The sequence below is a fragment of the Argiope bruennichi genome, chromosome 3, assembly GCF_947563725.1.
Source record: "Argiope bruennichi chromosome 3, qqArgBrue1.1, whole genome shotgun sequence".
NCBI classification, from domain to species: domain Eukaryota; kingdom Metazoa; phylum Arthropoda; class Arachnida; order Araneae; family Araneidae; genus Argiope; species Argiope bruennichi.
Window position 1 is genome coordinate 134,469,396 of NC_079153.1, and position 17,507 is coordinate 134,486,902.

Consider the following 17,507-nt stretch of genomic DNA (forward strand, 5'->3'; position numbering starts at 1 on the left):
GTACGATCCAAAAATTTATTGTTAATCAGAAAATATACAAAAAAAGTTAATTCTGAGACCTATCAAATCAAAATTGCAAATCTCAGCTTCGAATGATTTAAAAGCAAGGAAATCACATTCTTGATTTGAAAATGTTTATTCCTGTAATTTGAAAATTAAGAGTATATTCAAAAGTTGAATTTTCTTACCTAAGGTCTGCGTAACTATTCTGGAATTGGTTTCTTCAAGGGTAGTGAAAATAGTTTCGTCGCCAACAATATACGGGATCGTAAACGTTGTAGTGGTGAAGAACGTCAGAACAACAGTTGAAGGAGCGATGGCAGTTCCAGATTCGAATGTTGGTGTTGGTACGAACGACACAGTAATGGGAGATGAAGTTGTAAGCAAAACATTTCTGTAACTGGTATCCAGGCCAAAGATTACAGGCACAGAAGTAAGGGTTGTAAATGTATCGTAGATAACAGTTGTTGATGGTGGAACCAAATTGTTATCTGCTGTTGTCGGTTTCAGTTTTCTGCTTACTTTCACAGTAAATGGTCGCTGAGTGTTGGAAACAACGCCAAGTGCTCCTGAAAAAAGAATATGAATAAAATTATATTTTTAAATTGTATAAAATATTGTAATTATTTAAAATTCTCTTGAACAAAGATTTTCTTAATAGATATGCAAAAAATTCAAATTATTCTAAAATTTTTTAGATATTATAGTAATTGGAATTTGAGACACTATCACTCCCTTTTTCGAAATATTTGCATAAGATGAGGTATAAAGATAAAAGTATGTGCAAGCGAGGAAAATAAATAATTTTTATTAAACAATGAGGAATTTAATAGAAAAATAAATGAAGGTTTTAACACTGAAGTATTTATTTAATAATATTCAGTAAATGAATTTGGAAAAAAACATATTTTCAAAACAAAGCAAATCATTTAGATTTTTCTCACGCAGTAGTACAACATTTTACAAATTTTCGAATTTTTTTTACAATTTTTAAATATTTTTTTTCCTTACAGCTTTTTTTTTGAAGAAAATTCAGTTAGCCATCTAAATTTAAAAATGAAAACAATGGAATCATTTTGACCAATCAAAAAAACTTTTTATGAAGACACTGTTATAAACTAAATTTAAACCTTGAGTTAAATTTAAAATGCAGAAAAAAATAGTTGATTTTCAGTTAAGGACTCGTTCTTAATTTGAATATAATACTTATTAATTTGAATTGTATACTTATTTTAATATGATATAATATAATATTGAATATAGTATAAGGTGACTGATAATTCATAACTTTTGTCAAGCGATCAAGTCAAGTTTATATGATTATGAGCTTCCTACTAACATTTTTTTTTTTATTAAAGATGCACAGAGAAATTTAAAGACACATATTTATTTACCTGTTCTAGTAACCACATAGAACCTTGGCCTGCTGGTGATCTCGAAACGAGATGGAAGAACAAATCTTGTGTGAGTTCTGCTGATACTCTCACTTTGAGGTCTTCTAACAGTAACCTTTAACTTCTTCCTAGTAGGTGCGACGACGCCATCAGATGAAGGATCAACTTCAACAGAACCAGATGCTATTTCGTTATCGTTTCCAAGACCTTCGGATGGGAGCAACATAGTTGTGACAAATGCATCTTCAAGCACTGGAGTTGACATCACGCTCATATGAATGCCAGGTGGTATATAATGAGGTGATGCTAGTGGCTCGTATGGATTCTCGGTCGATAAATCATTAGTATCGAACGAAATATCAAAAGATGATGCTAAGTCGCTTGGTACTAATCGTCGTGATACAACTGGGCGTACTCGAACTCTCACTCCTGGTCTGGGCTCAAAAACTCCACTTCTCAAAGGTCCTGTTGGTTTATGGATCACAGATGTTACTTTCACAACTGATCTTGGGACTCCTACAATATTTGAAGCTTCATCAAATTCGCTACTGTATAACGGTGTTGTTTCTGAAGTAGTGGATTGCTGACTTGTATCATAAAGATCATTAGCTGAAGAATAAGATGAATCAAGCACCACTGATTTTGGTGATTCAAAAGTATCGACCGTAGAAGATGCCACATCGGGATATGAAGTTCTGGATGGTGTGATGTATTGAAATTGCTGTGTTGGTTCCAAAATAACGTTTCTAACACCATCGATTTTTATCAATGTTTTCAATCCTAAATTAACTTCCGTCGTAGTGCCTTCTACTTCACGTGAGCCAAGATGGAGAGTTCTAGTTTCTGACCCTAAGATTAAGTGACCATTTGCGTCAATCGAAGTTCCTATACTTTCAGTAAGGTATGCCAAAGGATCTGAAGCAACATTTGTCATCGTTTCTGCTCTAGTAGATTCTCTTGTATTTGTACCATCAAAAAATGTGTAAAAATAAGTAAATAGAGTTAAATATGTTTTAGGTAAAGAAGCGATAGCGTTAATAGGTGTTCGACTCAAAGAAACTGGGTTCTGAGTACGAGTAGGCTTTATGACTGTTGTGATAACTGGGCGTGTCATTTCACTTATTAATGCGAAATTATTTAAATCTCGATAAACTTCACTATTGTATATATTCTGCTGTGATGCTAAGTTAACTATTGTAGTGGTATCTCCTAATGTCCTTGAAGCAAGGTGAATAACACTTTCACCATTTGTGGGTGAAATTCGTCCATTGTTAGATTTAAATATTTTGACTAGATTTGGATTAAGGGTTTGATCAATAACATTTGAAAAGGTCGCTTCTCTACTTGCATAATTTACATCTGGTCCATGTAGGAAAGTAGTGAAATATGTTAAAGTTGTAAAATATGTTATCGGATATGTTTTCGTAGCATAGATTGATAATAAGCTAAGGGTATCGATACTTCGGCTATTTGGAATAGGATCTATTCTATTAAACCCATCTAAGTCGTTCTCACTATTATGCAGCTTTTCAGCTATCAAATTATTATCAGACGCTGGTCCTCTTCCTTGGGCGAAAGGTGCAGAATCACTGTTTCCAGGTCTCCTGCTTACTACAATACGTCTTCTGGCACCAGTTTGTAAAGTTTCACCATTTTCTGGCTTTCTCAGTCGAATAACTTTCTTTACTGGGGGCTTAAGTGGATCGACTGCATCGGGAGTGTTCAAATTATCTGTGTTAGTTGCTATTTTATCCGCTCCAGTATCTGAACTTTCTTCTAGAACGACTGAACTGGGAGTTGGTTCAATAACTTCCTCAATTGATTCTGTAGTGATAGAAGAAGGTAAATTTTCATTTACTTTTGTCCTTCGAACAACGAGAGGACGTCTTGGACCACTACCATCGCCAGGAACGAAAGATGGTTTCAGTCTTTTAATAACTGTTCGGCGACTAGCTATGTTTTCACCAGCAATATTAAGAGTTTCTTCTACTACTGGAGATGAAGCATCATATGGTATATTATGAGTATTATCTTCTAAAGCATCGTCTTTGCTTTCATCTGCTGTAACTGAGTCTTTAGAAATGAAATCCATAGATGGTTTTATTTCATTTTCTATATTTACAGAAGATGCTTCTATGATGGGTGATCTTATTCGAGTTACTCTTCTCACGCCGGTGTTTAAAGTATCTTCTGGGTTAACTGGTCTAGTGACTCTTAGACGTCTTGGTCTGACGCTGAATCCAGGCGGTACAGGAGCGGGACCATCATCAACAGAAGGACCCGGTCCACGTCTTAGTCCTGGAGGATTGTTCAAAGGTCTAAAACCATTGGATACTTCACTTTCAGTCGGAGAACCAACAAATCCGTTAAATGAATTGAAGTTTCTGTTCTCTTTTTCAAGTGAACCTAACAAATCTTGAATTTTCTCAACGTCATCTAAAACAGATGATGGCTGACTAGGTACTATAGGAATTGGATTGTCTCTTAATTCATTGTCTAAATTAGATGGAGTGAAAGGACGCCTTTCATTGATAGGCCTGAAATTATTAGTGACTGGTCTCCGAACTGGTCTGCGTGCAAAAGATCCTTGAAATTCGTTCCTAGGAATACCCGAAAAATCATTATCAATGGTTTCAGAGGGAGGACGTCTGTTTGGAGGACTCGAGCGTGGTCTTGGAGGTATTCGTTCTGTGGGTCGAACTTCAGGTCTACGTTCAGCTGCAGTTGCCAAAACAATATTTGCCGGAGGTCTTCGCAATCTGGTAAAATCTCTTTGTGGTCTAAATATAGGCTCCTCTTCAATAAATTGTTGAAGTTTGCGAAAGCTATACCGTGATTCCAATCCATATAATTCCTTACTTCTTTCAATTTCATTATGTTTTAACTTACTTTCATCTGTATCTAGATTGACTGTGACTTTTTGTTCATATATTTCTGTCAGTGGCCCTTTAGATATTGTCGTTACGTCATAAGAAATAATGCCAGGAGGAGTATTTGAAATTCGAGTGCTGTCTAACGGCTCTGTTTTGAGACTAGTACTTTGAATTTCTCCCAAATCATTAATTTCTTCTAATCCAGAACTCAATAATTGATCGTAATGTGTGTCAATGTCCACATCTCTGTCAGACCCTCTTCCCAATGAAGACATTAGTTGGATATCCATAATGTCGGCAGTTTTTAGAGTATGTTCTGAAGGTAGACTCTGTTGCAAACTTCGAGCAACTTTAGTGTGGAAAACAGGTTGTTGGTATAGAGGAACCGTAACAGTAGTAACAACAGGTTTCAACTCTCCATGTTCACCTGTCACATAAAGTGTGAGCAAAGTTGTCAGAGGTTGGAAAGCAAAGTACGGTTGTGGTATAAAGTTAGGTTGAGGTTGAGGTACTTGAGGCACCTGGACAGTTTGAACTACAGTAGATTCAGCAGTTGAAGTTGTAGTTAATGTGCTTAGGATTGTTCTTCCTCGCAAAATAATTGGAACCACAGTGGTTGAAGTAACTATCTGGGTAGTGACAAATGAATTAGCTGAAGCTACAAGTCCAAAATCTGGATTTTGAGGTCCGAGTTGAGGGTAGAAATTTGGTTGAAATTGTTGAGGAAATGCCGTAGGTTGAGGTGTATCGGGAGTTAATACGCTAAGAAGAGTTGATAAAGTAGTAAGAACTTGAATATCTGTTATAGTATCCGTTCTGGTACTAAATCCAATTTTTATGGGAACTAATTTCACTGATTCTAAAGAAGTGGTTGTTACAACGACTTCTGTGATTGTTGTATGTAGATTCTCTATACCATCTGGATATCCTGTCTTTGTATAAAAGACAGTTTTTGTTATATCATCGCTAATTACTTCCGAATATTGCGTTGGGTGAATAATACTTGTATCAAGTGCAGTTGTTGTAAGAGTAGCATACGAAGTTCTAAATCCATGATATATTGGCAAAGTTTTTACAGTTGTAACAACAGAAGTAACAGTTAAATATGGTTTCTTAATAGTTTGTGTTTCAGATGCTGTTTTTGAAAGTCTTTTAGTTCTTGGATTATATGACGGTCTTCTATTGCGGTTATTGTTGCGAAGACGATTGATAGGTTGAAGGGATTGTGAATCATCATCTTCGTCTCTACTAACCGAGTTAAAAGAAGCTTTTAAAGATTGAGAATTATTTCTGTTGTATCGCCCTCTCGAAGGCTTTCTCTGATTGATTCTGTTTCTAGAATTTCTGTAGTTCGGAGTTGTGGAATCAAAGTCATCATTTTCAGTTTCTTCTTCTTCCCTATGTCGGAAAGATCCTCTTTTATTTGAAGCACTCCGTCTTTCACCAAATCTTGAAACTCTTGATGGTGGTCTGCGAGTAGACCGGAAATTTCGATTTCTGTTAGCATCCTTCTTTTCGGATATTTCGTCATAATCATCAAAATCATCATCTTCAGTCGTGTTTTCTTCATAATCAGGATCATTATCTTTTACAGACGGAGTTGGAGATGGACTTGCTGAAGTAGACCTACCAAATGGCCGTCGATTTCGACCGATTGATAAAGGTCTAGAAGTTGTTGTAGATGGAGTATTTCTTGAAGGGGGTTGAAACCTGCTTCCTCCAAATGGCTTTCTTCTACTAAAGGATATCACTTGCGGTGTTGCTGTTGTTACTACGGCTTCACTAGCTTCAATATCCCCTTCCTCATCTTCCGAATTCAACTCGTCATCAAAATCATTTTCGCTGTCAGATCTATGCCCAAACGCTCTAGAGTTCCGTGTACGACTTGGCCTCCTAAATTGAATTGTATATGACGCCTTTGTGGAAGATCTTGTCGTTGTGGTGAAAGTAGGTCGTCCTCTGCCTGTAAATGGTCTAATCCTTATTGAAGATGAAGGTGTTTCTTTTGATGATGAAACTTCAGAAGTTGTTTTAGTTGCTTTAATTGAACTTGATTCATCTTCATGATAATCGTAATCATCATAATTTTCATAATCTTGATCATTGTATGCATCAGTCTTTCTTTTGGATTGTCTTGTATTCTTAAAACGCGAAGACGATAAACTTGGAGTTACTTTTCGATTTCGCTTCTTCTCGCCGAATTCATCATAATCATTATCAAACTCATAATCATCATATTCATTATTTGAATCTGAGGTTCTTGACGAAGATAACGGTGGCGTTTTGTTTTTCCGAGGAGAAGTTTGCTCTTGACTATTAGGTTTTGATGTAACAGATTCTTTGTCATTAAATGTTTTGTTATCATTGTAATCATTATAGTATTCGTCATCCTCTGGTCGTGAAGATTTTGTTGTTTTCTCAGTTGTTATACTCTGGAGATTACTCTCTGTTACAGAGTCTTTCAGCGGCAAAGTTGATGCAGTGGTACTAATAACAGATTCGGTTGTAGTAATTTCAGGCAATGAGCTTTCCATTATTTTTGTTGATAAATAAGTTTCGATAGATGAAACCTCTGAAGTCAGAGTAATTTCGCTACTATTTTCTAGAGTTGTGATTTCCGAATTCAAAGAAGGACTTAGCAGATCTATACCAGAATTTAGTGGTGATTTAATTTCTAAATCACCGTCATCTATTAAGGAAGCAAATTGATTGCCATTGCCTAACTCATTTACTCTAGCCGTGTCTAGATCATCTTTTGCTGTTCCACCCAATAATATAGCTTTCGATTCTGTTTCAAATAAAGTTTTTGTGATAGCTTCGGGGTATAACCGAGAAGCATAAATGACAGAAGAAGTCTTTTTTACCGATTGCACGTACACACCATCAATTTCTGTTCCAATCACACTCGTTCTATGTAGAGTAGTATCACCATTGTTTATTTCCGTTAACGTAGTAGCAGATATCACACCCAATATTTTACTTGATGTCTCAATTGCAGCAGTACTTGTAACAATATTCGACGTACTTCGAGCTATATGTGCATAAAATCCATTAATTCGTGTGCCATAAATTTCTGTAGTATGCAAAGTTAATATACCGTTATTAATTTCGCTGTTCGTAATCACAGAAATCAAACCAGTATTTGGAGTCGATGACGTTGGTGTTGGAGTGATTACATTAGATGTACTACGAGCAACATGTGCGTAAAATCCATTTATGAAGGTACCGTGAATTTCTCTTGTGTGTAATGTTGTTGTTCCTTGGTTAACTTCTGTCCTTATTTCTGATGATATTAAACCTTCTGATTTAGCATTTGTAGTTGATGATGGTAATGGTTCAACAGACGTGGTGGGTGAAGGAGAGAAAGGTAGAACAGTGGATGTTCTTCTTGCTACGTGGGCATAATAGTTTCCAACATAAGTACCATGGACTTCTGAAATATGCAAAGTTGTTGTACCGTCATTTACTTCTGTTTTGACGCTTGAAGAAATCAGGCCAGTTTTTTGTAAGTTTTCTGTGCTCGGTAAAACTTGTCCTTTGTTTTCAACTTGTGTTGGCTGTATTACTTTTGATGTAGATTTTGCTACATGAGCATATGCATTACCAATATAAGTTCCGTAAATTTCATTAATGTGCATCGTTGTTGTTCCAGAATTTATTTCGCTACTAACAGTACTAGAAGACAGGAATCCTGTTTTCTGCTTAATTGGCGTAGCTGTAGGCTGTTGTGTTTCAGAAGTAAGAAATTTATATTCCGTTGAAGTTCTGGCTAATTGAGCATAGTGTTGACCTAAGTATGTACCAAATATTTCAGTTTTATAAAGTGTTACTATATTTTGATTCACCACACTACTTACAATAGTTGATATAAGGCCAACTGATCTCGAGCTCTCTGTGCTTGTTGGGGCAATGATTTTAGATGTTGTTTTTGCATGCTTTGCGTAATGCTCACCTATATAAGTACCATATATATTGGTGACGTATTGAGTTGTAGTACCATCCCTCTCTTCTTCTGAAACTATGGAAGACAGCAAACCTGTTTTGTAAGTTTTAGTTGCATCAATAGATCTGGCTGTGGGCGTTGGTGTCTTAAATGATGATTCTGTGAATAAATTATTTTGAAATGAGGAAAGTGGTTGCACTGCTAGAGACGGTTTCGGGTTTACAAACACATTAGAATGTGTTGAAGCAATGTGTGCGTAATAATTGTTTACATATGTACCGTAAATTTGCGTCGTCCAGAGCGTAATGGTACCAAAATTATCTTCAGATCGTGTGACTGAAGATACCAGTCCCGTTGGATATGGATTTTGTGTTGTAGCAGTTGGTTGAATAACATTCGATGTTGTCTGAGCTAAATGCGCATACACTTCTCCGATATATGTACCATAAATGTTTGTGGTATAAACTGTTGTAACACCATCCTTCACTGCTGTACTTAATTTAGAGGAAACTAAGCCAACTTTGTTGATATGAGTTTCAGTATTTCTAAATGAGTTTAAAGATGGTGTAGCATTAATTGGCGTTTTATCAATTTCATTTGATGTATCTGTATGTATTCTCACTTTGGTTTGTGCTACTTGAGCGTATACCCCATTGATAAATGTACCATGAATTTCTGTTCCATAGACTGTTGTTACTCCGTTATTTATCACTTTAGATTCCATTGTACGGATGAGTCCCAACTGATGTTCTTGATTTTTTCCATCGGGAGAGGAATTACTTCCACTCGAAATCAAATCATTATGCTTTGATATTCCATCAAAAGTTTCTTCGTGGTTTGCAGACATTAACTTCCTGGTAAGAGGTTTAATAGAAAATTCCGACTGCGATCTATTAATAGATCTACGTCTTCTTTTAGCTGTCTCCTCATTTGATGTAGAAGCAGGAGTTGTCAAGGAAGGTCTCACAGGTCTAATCCTTTGCAAAGGATTCGGCCTGGGAGCAAGACTTGGTCTGCGGTATGAAAGTCTGGTTGAATTTCGTCTATTAAACGATAAGGGAGTTCGTGTGGTAGTTGTTTTCTCTGTAGCTTTGGTTGACGGGGAGGATGTTGATGAAGTCGCAGAGCGAAATGATGGTCTTGGTCTATAAGTAGGTCTATTTCTTCTTCTAGAGAATATTCCCCGCTTTGGTATTTCAACAGTAGTTGTTATTTCAACTGGTGTAACTTTGGTGGTAATTTCAATATCTTCTGATCCTTCTGTTGTATTCAGAAATTCTGTTTCATTTTTAATATTGATATGATCTGATGACTCAGTTGTCACTGAAATATCATTTATAGAATTATTTGTGGTTCCTTCTTCTGTGGTCGAAGTTTCTGTATTCGTCGTTTTATATAATTCTGACTTTTCTAGCATCATAGTCGTGCTTTCTGAAAAATTGCTAGAATCACTGGAGAGACTTGAATCAGTGGTTTCTTCTTCTTTTACTTTAACATTCTCATCACTAGTATTCGAGCTTATTTCAACTACAATCGGTGACGGACTATTGTCTATTTCATTGAGAATTCTTATTTCTAGTTCATATTTTGGATTAGAGGTTGATGATTCAGTTTCATTATGAATTCTATGACTTTTAACAACATCTGAAATTTTAACTCTTGGAGAAGCAGGCTCATAGTCAGAACTGGGAGTAGGAAGTATTCGAGTTGAAGCAGCGTTCTTCGTAGATAATATTGTTGGATAAGTGCTTGTTATCGAGTACTTCTTGACAGTTTCATCTGAAGATATTATGGTAGCTGAATTTTGAATCGGAGCTTTTATAACATTTGTAAGAGTCTCATACCGTGTATTGATAATGGGTTTATCGCCATGATATCGTGTTGTATAATAAGTATAAGTTGTATAAAAAGTATAAGGATATCTTGTTGAAAGTGAGCAGCATGACTGGGTGTTAGAATGTATCAGATTGTTCATACCATTAAGATCGTCTTTAACTGTTGCAGATGCAACTACTTCTCGTGTAATAAAGTTAGTTCTACCATCTGAATCAATGCTTGTTTGAGCATAAGTATGAGTTGTGTAATAAGTAATTACTGGTGTTGGGTGAACTCTTTTCTCATACAATTCTCCTTCAGCTGCTTCCAGATCTGAAGTTGTTTTCATAAATTTTTCTGTTGCTGTGGGAGTGGCAGCAATTGTAATTACATTAGTTGAAGTCTCATATCGGGTATTGATGATCGGAGATTCATTTGAAAACACTGTTGTATAATATGTAAAAGTAGTATATACTGTATTCAATGAAGTAGCTATAGGTAATGATTTTGTAGAGGTGATTGGAACATTGCTAGTAGATGAAGCTTCAATATCTTTTTTCGTAGCTGCATTATTAATTACGTTAGATACAACATGAGTCCGTGATTGTAAAACTGAGGTTCCTTCTGATAATAGAGTTGTGAAGAACGTGTACGTAGTATAGTGAGTTATGGGTGCATTGTTACTGGTTACGAAATGTTCTTCAGGATTAGGAGATGAATCAACAGAACCATGGATTGATATTGAAGAACTTTGAATAGTTGACAATGTAGAGCTCAAGGAGTCGTCTGGAAAAATTGTTCGACTTTGAAAAATGCTTTCAGTGACGTAATTAGTAACTGTTTCCAGTCTAGTTGATACAGATGGTTGTCCTCGAGACAAATATGTAGTGAAAAAAGTATATGTAGTATAATATGTGTTTGTTATCGCAACAGTTGGTTGAATATCATACTTATCAGATGGCAAAATTGGTGTTACAGCATGCACTATCGTTGCAGGTTTATTGCCATTTTCAAGAATTGTAACTTTATTTGGAACATCTTTTTTCTCCGACACCTCGTGTTCACCAGAATTCAAAATGGTGGATAAAATGCTATTAGTTGAATAATGTGCTGTAAGAACTGGACTTTCTCTGATTGTTGATTTGAGATCTGGTGATGTTGTTTCTAATGCAACAACGTCCGTCAGTGTGCTGTATACTGTACTTACAGAACGAGTACCTCCATTAAATAATGTATAATAAGAAGACAAAGTCGTATAATATGTAGTAAAACTTCTAGATGGTACTATAGGAGTTGATATGGTTACAGTAGCAGGATTTTCAGTGATTAAATTTGTGATTGTATCCTCTCTAGTGGAAATAACTGAGCTACCGTCACGTAGGTAAGTTGTATAGTAAGTATAAGTCGTAAAGTAAGTTTTCACTGTAGGTGCAGATACTATTATTGTTGGAGAATCTGTTCGAGTAATTACTGGAAGGTTTGATGCTGTTGTGTGTTTACCTAAGATATTTGAAACTGTTTCCTTCCTCGTGCTCACAGTTGTCGTACCATCTTTAAGAAGCGTTGTATAATAGGTGTAAGTTGTGTAAAACGTTGTCACTATTGGGCTAGATGTAATTTCTTTACTTTCAGATGTTAAAACGGGAGTACTTGTTGCCTCAATTGCTCTAACATTAGATATTATTTCTTCTCTGCTAGACACAACAGGGTTACCATCTCTTAAATAAGTTGTATAATAAGTGTAAGTTGTAAAGTATGTTGCTAATTTTGATTTTCCTACAAAGTTGCTGTCAGTACTTGTTATTTCATGAACGTCTGTCGTTGGAGTACTTGCTATAGATTCAGTACCATACAATACATTACTTATTGTTTTATAATTAGTACTTACGGAAGTGGTGCCATCTTTATGAAAAGTGGTGAAATATGTAAAAGTCGTGAAGTAAGTTGTCGGGGTCACATTGTTTGGGTATATTGTAAGAGGCACTGTTTCTGTGATGGAAATTGATTCTGGTTTGGAGCTTTTTCCTGATAATGGCGAAATAACATTCGATATCACTGCTTCATTACTTACAATTTTTGTAGAACCATCTTGAACAAGTGTAGTAAAATAAGTCAATGTAGTGTAATAAGTAGTAGGGTAAGTCAGTACAGTTAATGAAGATTCAAGTTCTGGCATCGAGGTTGAAGTCTCACCAAAAATATCACTCTTAGTTTCAACATTCGAAGAAACAACTTTAGAACCATCTTTGTAATATGTCGTAAAGTAGGTAAAAGTTGTAAGGTCATCTGAAGGATCAATAGATTTAGTAGGTTGAATCTGAGGCATAATTATCGTTTCTGTTGGATTTAATTTTGCTAATTTAAGTTGCTCACTGTTGGTGTATACATTTGAAAGGGTTTCTTTTCTACTCGTAATAATTCGTTTCCCTTCAGCTAGATATGTCGTAAAATAAGTTGATGTAGTAAAATATGTTACTGGAAAAGATATAGATGGTAATATTTCTTCAGCATTCGGATTTTCAGTTGAAAGGAAAGCAATATTTAATGCTTTTCCTGATCTGTTGTTCTCATTTTCTGACAGATCATTTGGGACTTCTTCTTTTTCATCTGAAGGCACAATACTCTTTGACGGTTTTATGTCTGCATCTAAAATAATTGTTTTTTCTTCATTTCCTGCACTACGACCACCTGCAAGTTCATTTTTATCATCTTCGTCTTCTGTTAAGAAATTATCGGCAGTCAATAAAGCAGATGAGGGTAAGACATTGATGGTAGATGACTGTGATTGTGGACTATTGAAGCTCTGCGCTACTCCAGGAAGTATAAAACCATCAGTTAAAATACTTAAAGATTCTGGAGTGGAATTTGTTTCTTCTGCGGAATACAAATTTTCATTTAAATTAGATGTCGATGGTAATATGAAGTCTCCTGTTATTGTACTAGAAATAGATTTATCTTCTGTGCTTACTTCAGTTTCGTATTCAGTAGTCATGCTAGGTAAAATGAAATCACCTGTCAAAAGTACTAGACTTGATGATGTTTCTTTTTCTCTGGGCCCATTTTCGTTATAAAATTCCATTGAAGTTGTACTTGTGTACTCATTAGCTGTTACTACTTCCGCGTCTGTAGTTGAGACAGAGCTCTCAGCATTATTGCCTTCTTTGTCGGAGCTTGATGAAATTTCAGAAATTTTACGATTCACTATTTCCAGTAAATCATCTGTAGTCAGTGATTTAAGATCTTTAGGTTCTCTACTTATCTCCTCTGTATTCAGTAGACTCGACGATAAAGTAGGCTGAGGAGCATCTGGTAGTATAAAGCCATCTGTAAGAATATGTATTGCATCATCTTCAGTTTTCTCCAAATTATGTGAAAGAGTTGTTTCTTTTTCATCTACATAAACAACTCCAGGAGAAATATCAGTTGATGAGATTTCACTTAACAAATGGACAGAACTTCCAGAAGTGATTGTCTCTGAGGATTCCACTTTTATACTGTCTTCATTATAAATGCTTCGAAGACCTGGTAAAATGAAACCTGAAGTTAGAATTTCTAATTTCGGTGTAGCAGAAATTGAATCTTCAGATTTAGATTTGGAGTTCATTGCCATAGAGGATAAATCTGATAAAGATGATAAAATTTCTATTTTATTTTCAGTTGATGATTCCAAATTTGTTGGCGAAAAAGTTTCTTCAGGGAATGAGCTTGTGAATCTGTTTTCTGATGTTTCACTTTCTGTTAGCAATGTTTCTTCGGGACTTGCGGTTTTTGAAACAGTGAAGAAAATGCTTGAAGTACTTTCGATGACGTGTGCATATGTATTATCGATATATGTTCCGAATATCAAGGTTGTCCAATGCGTAGTTGTTCCATCGTATATCTCAGTACCTGTGATAGAACTAACCAGACCTGTAGGATGCGCTGGTTCAATATTTTCGTCTGTTCCTTCAACGCTATCTACAATTTCACTGATATCTAGAGTCAGAGAATTATCGTTTAGCATACTGTGTTTTTTCATAGATTGAAGATTTAAGAAAAGACGTCCATCATTAACTGATGCAGTTCTTTCATTAGCACTTGTATAGACTGTCGCTAAGTCTAAAGGCAATGTTTCTGCTATTACAGTATCGACCGTACTATCAACCTTTCTTGCTCTGCTTCGATCATCTGGTTGTTTTGTCATAACTGTAGATGTGAACATAGTTTTTTGAATTTCAACTGGTTCTTTAACTGTTGAGGTAAACATTGATTTTTGTGATATGAATTCTCTGGTTTCAGTACCAAATAACGGCTTTCGAAAAAAGGCTTCGGGGTTATCTTTGTTGGATGCATTTGGATTTTTTGGTGGAATTGATACGCCACTTGAAAAACTAGTTCTTGTTACTCGAGGTGTAAATGTCCGAGGCCTAGTGGAAGCTGGAAGAAATATGTAATGTGTTCCTGATATCCTCGTACTGAATTCAGCGAATCCATATAATGTAGTGGTAAAGTCTTCATCATTCGATTCGTTCTCAGTCGATGATACTACTTTAAGATTTGCCTCGCTTGATGATTTGGAAGTACTATGTGAAAGACTGAGATCGTCTACTTCATATATTGGACCATATAATCCAACAGTTCTTGTAAGGCGCTTATCTTTAACTACAGATGGCTTTACAAACCTTCGCAGTTGATCTTGAACGCTGAATCCGTCAACATTGTAAAAGGCATTGCTGATATCTCTGTTGTAAGCTACCGAAGTATCTCCCACCACTGAAGTTTCTACTCTGTGCCCGGGGAAAAAGAACTGATCTGTTATGATTGTAGCACCACCTTGTCCTACTCTTCGACCAGTAGCACTTGGATTATAAAGTCGACCTTGTCTGTGATATCCCTCATGACCTCTAAGAGTGGTTTCCTTATTTGGCCTTCTGATTGTTCCTACTACTCCAATAGTGTTTCCATCTGCAACAGCTAAAACTGCCTCTTCTGTTTCTGGATAAGCTGATGGTTGAACGTAACGAGTGACTGCTACAGGTTTTACATCTGGTCGCATTGTAGGTAGACTTTGGTAATATTCTTCACTTTTATTTGAAGGAACATAGAAAGGTCCTGGAAAATCTCCATTCACATTTGCATCATTTAAAGAATCTTCAATTACGTCATTTCTCCTACTAATTGAACCCTGAAGTCCACTTTCTTCTGCTTCATATCTTTCAGTGGATTCAAAGACATTTGCAGATGCTGTGGGTAATATTACTCTTACATCAGATGTAAGCGGACGGTTTCCAAAGAAAAACTTGTATGTTGTAGGATTTTCTAAACCACTGATATATGAACCAGTGAAAACTGGATACGTCATGTCAGCTGTGGGGCCTCTTTGGACAAAAGTACCAGCAGTTCCTGTAACGACGATGATCGATGAATCGCTTTTTGCTGGATATAAAGTCCCGATTGTTTTAGCAGAAATATCTAATCCAAAGTGTTTCGTTGACATGAGTCCGGCAGGTGGAAGAAAAGTTCCAGAAACTTCGATCCCAGAATCAGATTCTAAATTGCTTATTGATGATCGAGGTTCATTTACAGCTGTGAGGTACACCTGTGCATAACAAATGTTCAAATTAATTGAATATCGATACTGAAATACATATTATAAAAACTATTTAATTTAATTACTTATAGAGAAAATATTAATTTATTTATTATATACAAAGCCATTTTTATATCCTATATTAGGCAAACATTTCTCATTGATTAATATACTTATATAAAAGAAAATGCAAGGTACAGAAAATTTAATCAACTGAGTGCGTTATTAAATGAACATTGAAAATGCAGAAAATAAAATCAATAGATAGTGAATTACAAGTATTGGAATATGTGATGCGGTCGATTATGATTTTTTTAGATAAGATTAAAAAGCTTACTAAAAATCAAGAAGTTGCAAATTTTGAACCTCAAAAAAATTAAATATGTAAATTGCAAAGCTAAATATATTTAGTATTAAAACATATAAAATAATTAGCCTTAAAAATATTAAAACAACAAGGATTAAAAAAAAGAACGTGATAAAAAAAATATTAAAGTTAAAAAAAGTAAGTTCTTGAACATAAAAAACAAAAACAAAAAAGGGCTTAAATTTAAAACAGTAAGCACTTTAAGTTAAAAGATATCTTGTTTAAAAAAATGTTTAAAAATTTAAGAGTTTAATTAATTCAATTTCCAAAATTGTAAAAACATATTCGGAATATAAAAATGGTAGATATTTGATTTTAAAAACACTAAAAAATTTTGATGAATATTTCATAAAATTTATGTAATTAGATTTGAAAAATGCATTCTTAAATAAGTGGTTGACTATTAATGTTCTGGCTGGTACAGTAAATTGTATAGAACTTAGTATGTCACCGCAATCAATCCTATTTTGATGACTATATAAAAATACAGGCCAATCTCAAGCAAGGTCTGAATTTCAAGCAAGGAATGTCAAACACATTGCGTTTATCTTATGTATAAAAATTATCTCTTTTTACAAAACAAATAGTGCATAAATTTAACGCATTGTACTTGCTCAAAGATTTCGATTTTATTTTTAAGATAAGATAAAGACTGCAATATTCATTAAGCATTGGGTAACACTGAAATAACCAGCCCTCGAAGCCAGTTCATTAGAAAATTCTTTATTTTTACATTTTAGAAATCCAAGCAATTCATAAGCCTTTGAGATTGTGCCATCAATACATTTTAAAAACTCAAATGTTATGTCGAAAATTATTTTAAGAGCCAGAAGTGGATTTAAATTATAAAAAATATGATCGTTGATTTGATAAGAGTAAATCAAAGATTGAGAATGTAGATAATGTTGCTACCTTCCTCAGTCTTTAAATATAAGCTGTGTCCATGTGCCATTAAAAAAATAATTTATACAATCTTGAAAAAGAGTAAGATCTGTATGAGACCGAACAAGCCTAAACAGCTTCAAATAGTCAATAAAGTAAAAATATTCTTATAATTTTAAAATACAACAAAGATTATTATTAAATCAAATATATTTCTAAAATATCATTATAAATGAAAGAAAAACAAATATATAAAACTTTATTTTTTGACTGCACAATTCGTTTGCTTACTTTATAATTTAAAAAGCTAAAATTTCTCGCATCACTATATGCTCCCGCAAACGTAATAAAACGGTAACATTATCAAACTTCTGTTTCGATTGATTTACATTTCTTACTAACTCTAGAATTTTCTTTTTGATGCGCAACATTTCTATGAAGCTACTCAGAACAGAAAAGTACTTCAAAACTATTTCATGTAATGAATGAAATGCTGTCATTTTTGAAGTCATTTTAATTTCATAAACTTCGCATGCATGTATAAGTTCTTAAAAAGAGCATGAATAAGTTCTTAAAAAATATAAATCTATTCTATTTGAAAGGCATAAAAATAATTTGAAAAGTTAAGCTTAGTCATATTCTTCTCCCTCCCCCCTCCTTCTCT

General features: G+C 34.8%; 1 protein-coding gene across 1 annotated transcript in view; it reads right to left on the bottom strand.

Annotated features, from left to right (window-relative positions):
• LOC129963851 (mucin-17-like) overlaps positions 1-17,507 on the bottom strand; it is a 155,218-nt gene that overhangs the window by 21,325 nt on the left and 116,386 nt on the right. Inside the window, exons 6-7 of the mRNA XM_056078427.1 lie at positions 1,395-15,603; positions 189-569 (exon numbers count right to left, since the gene is read on the bottom strand). Of these exons, the coding sequence (XP_055934402.1) occupies positions 189-569; positions 1,395-15,603 (14,590 nt within the window). The remainder of the gene's footprint in view (positions 1-188; positions 570-1,394; positions 15,604-17,507) is intronic.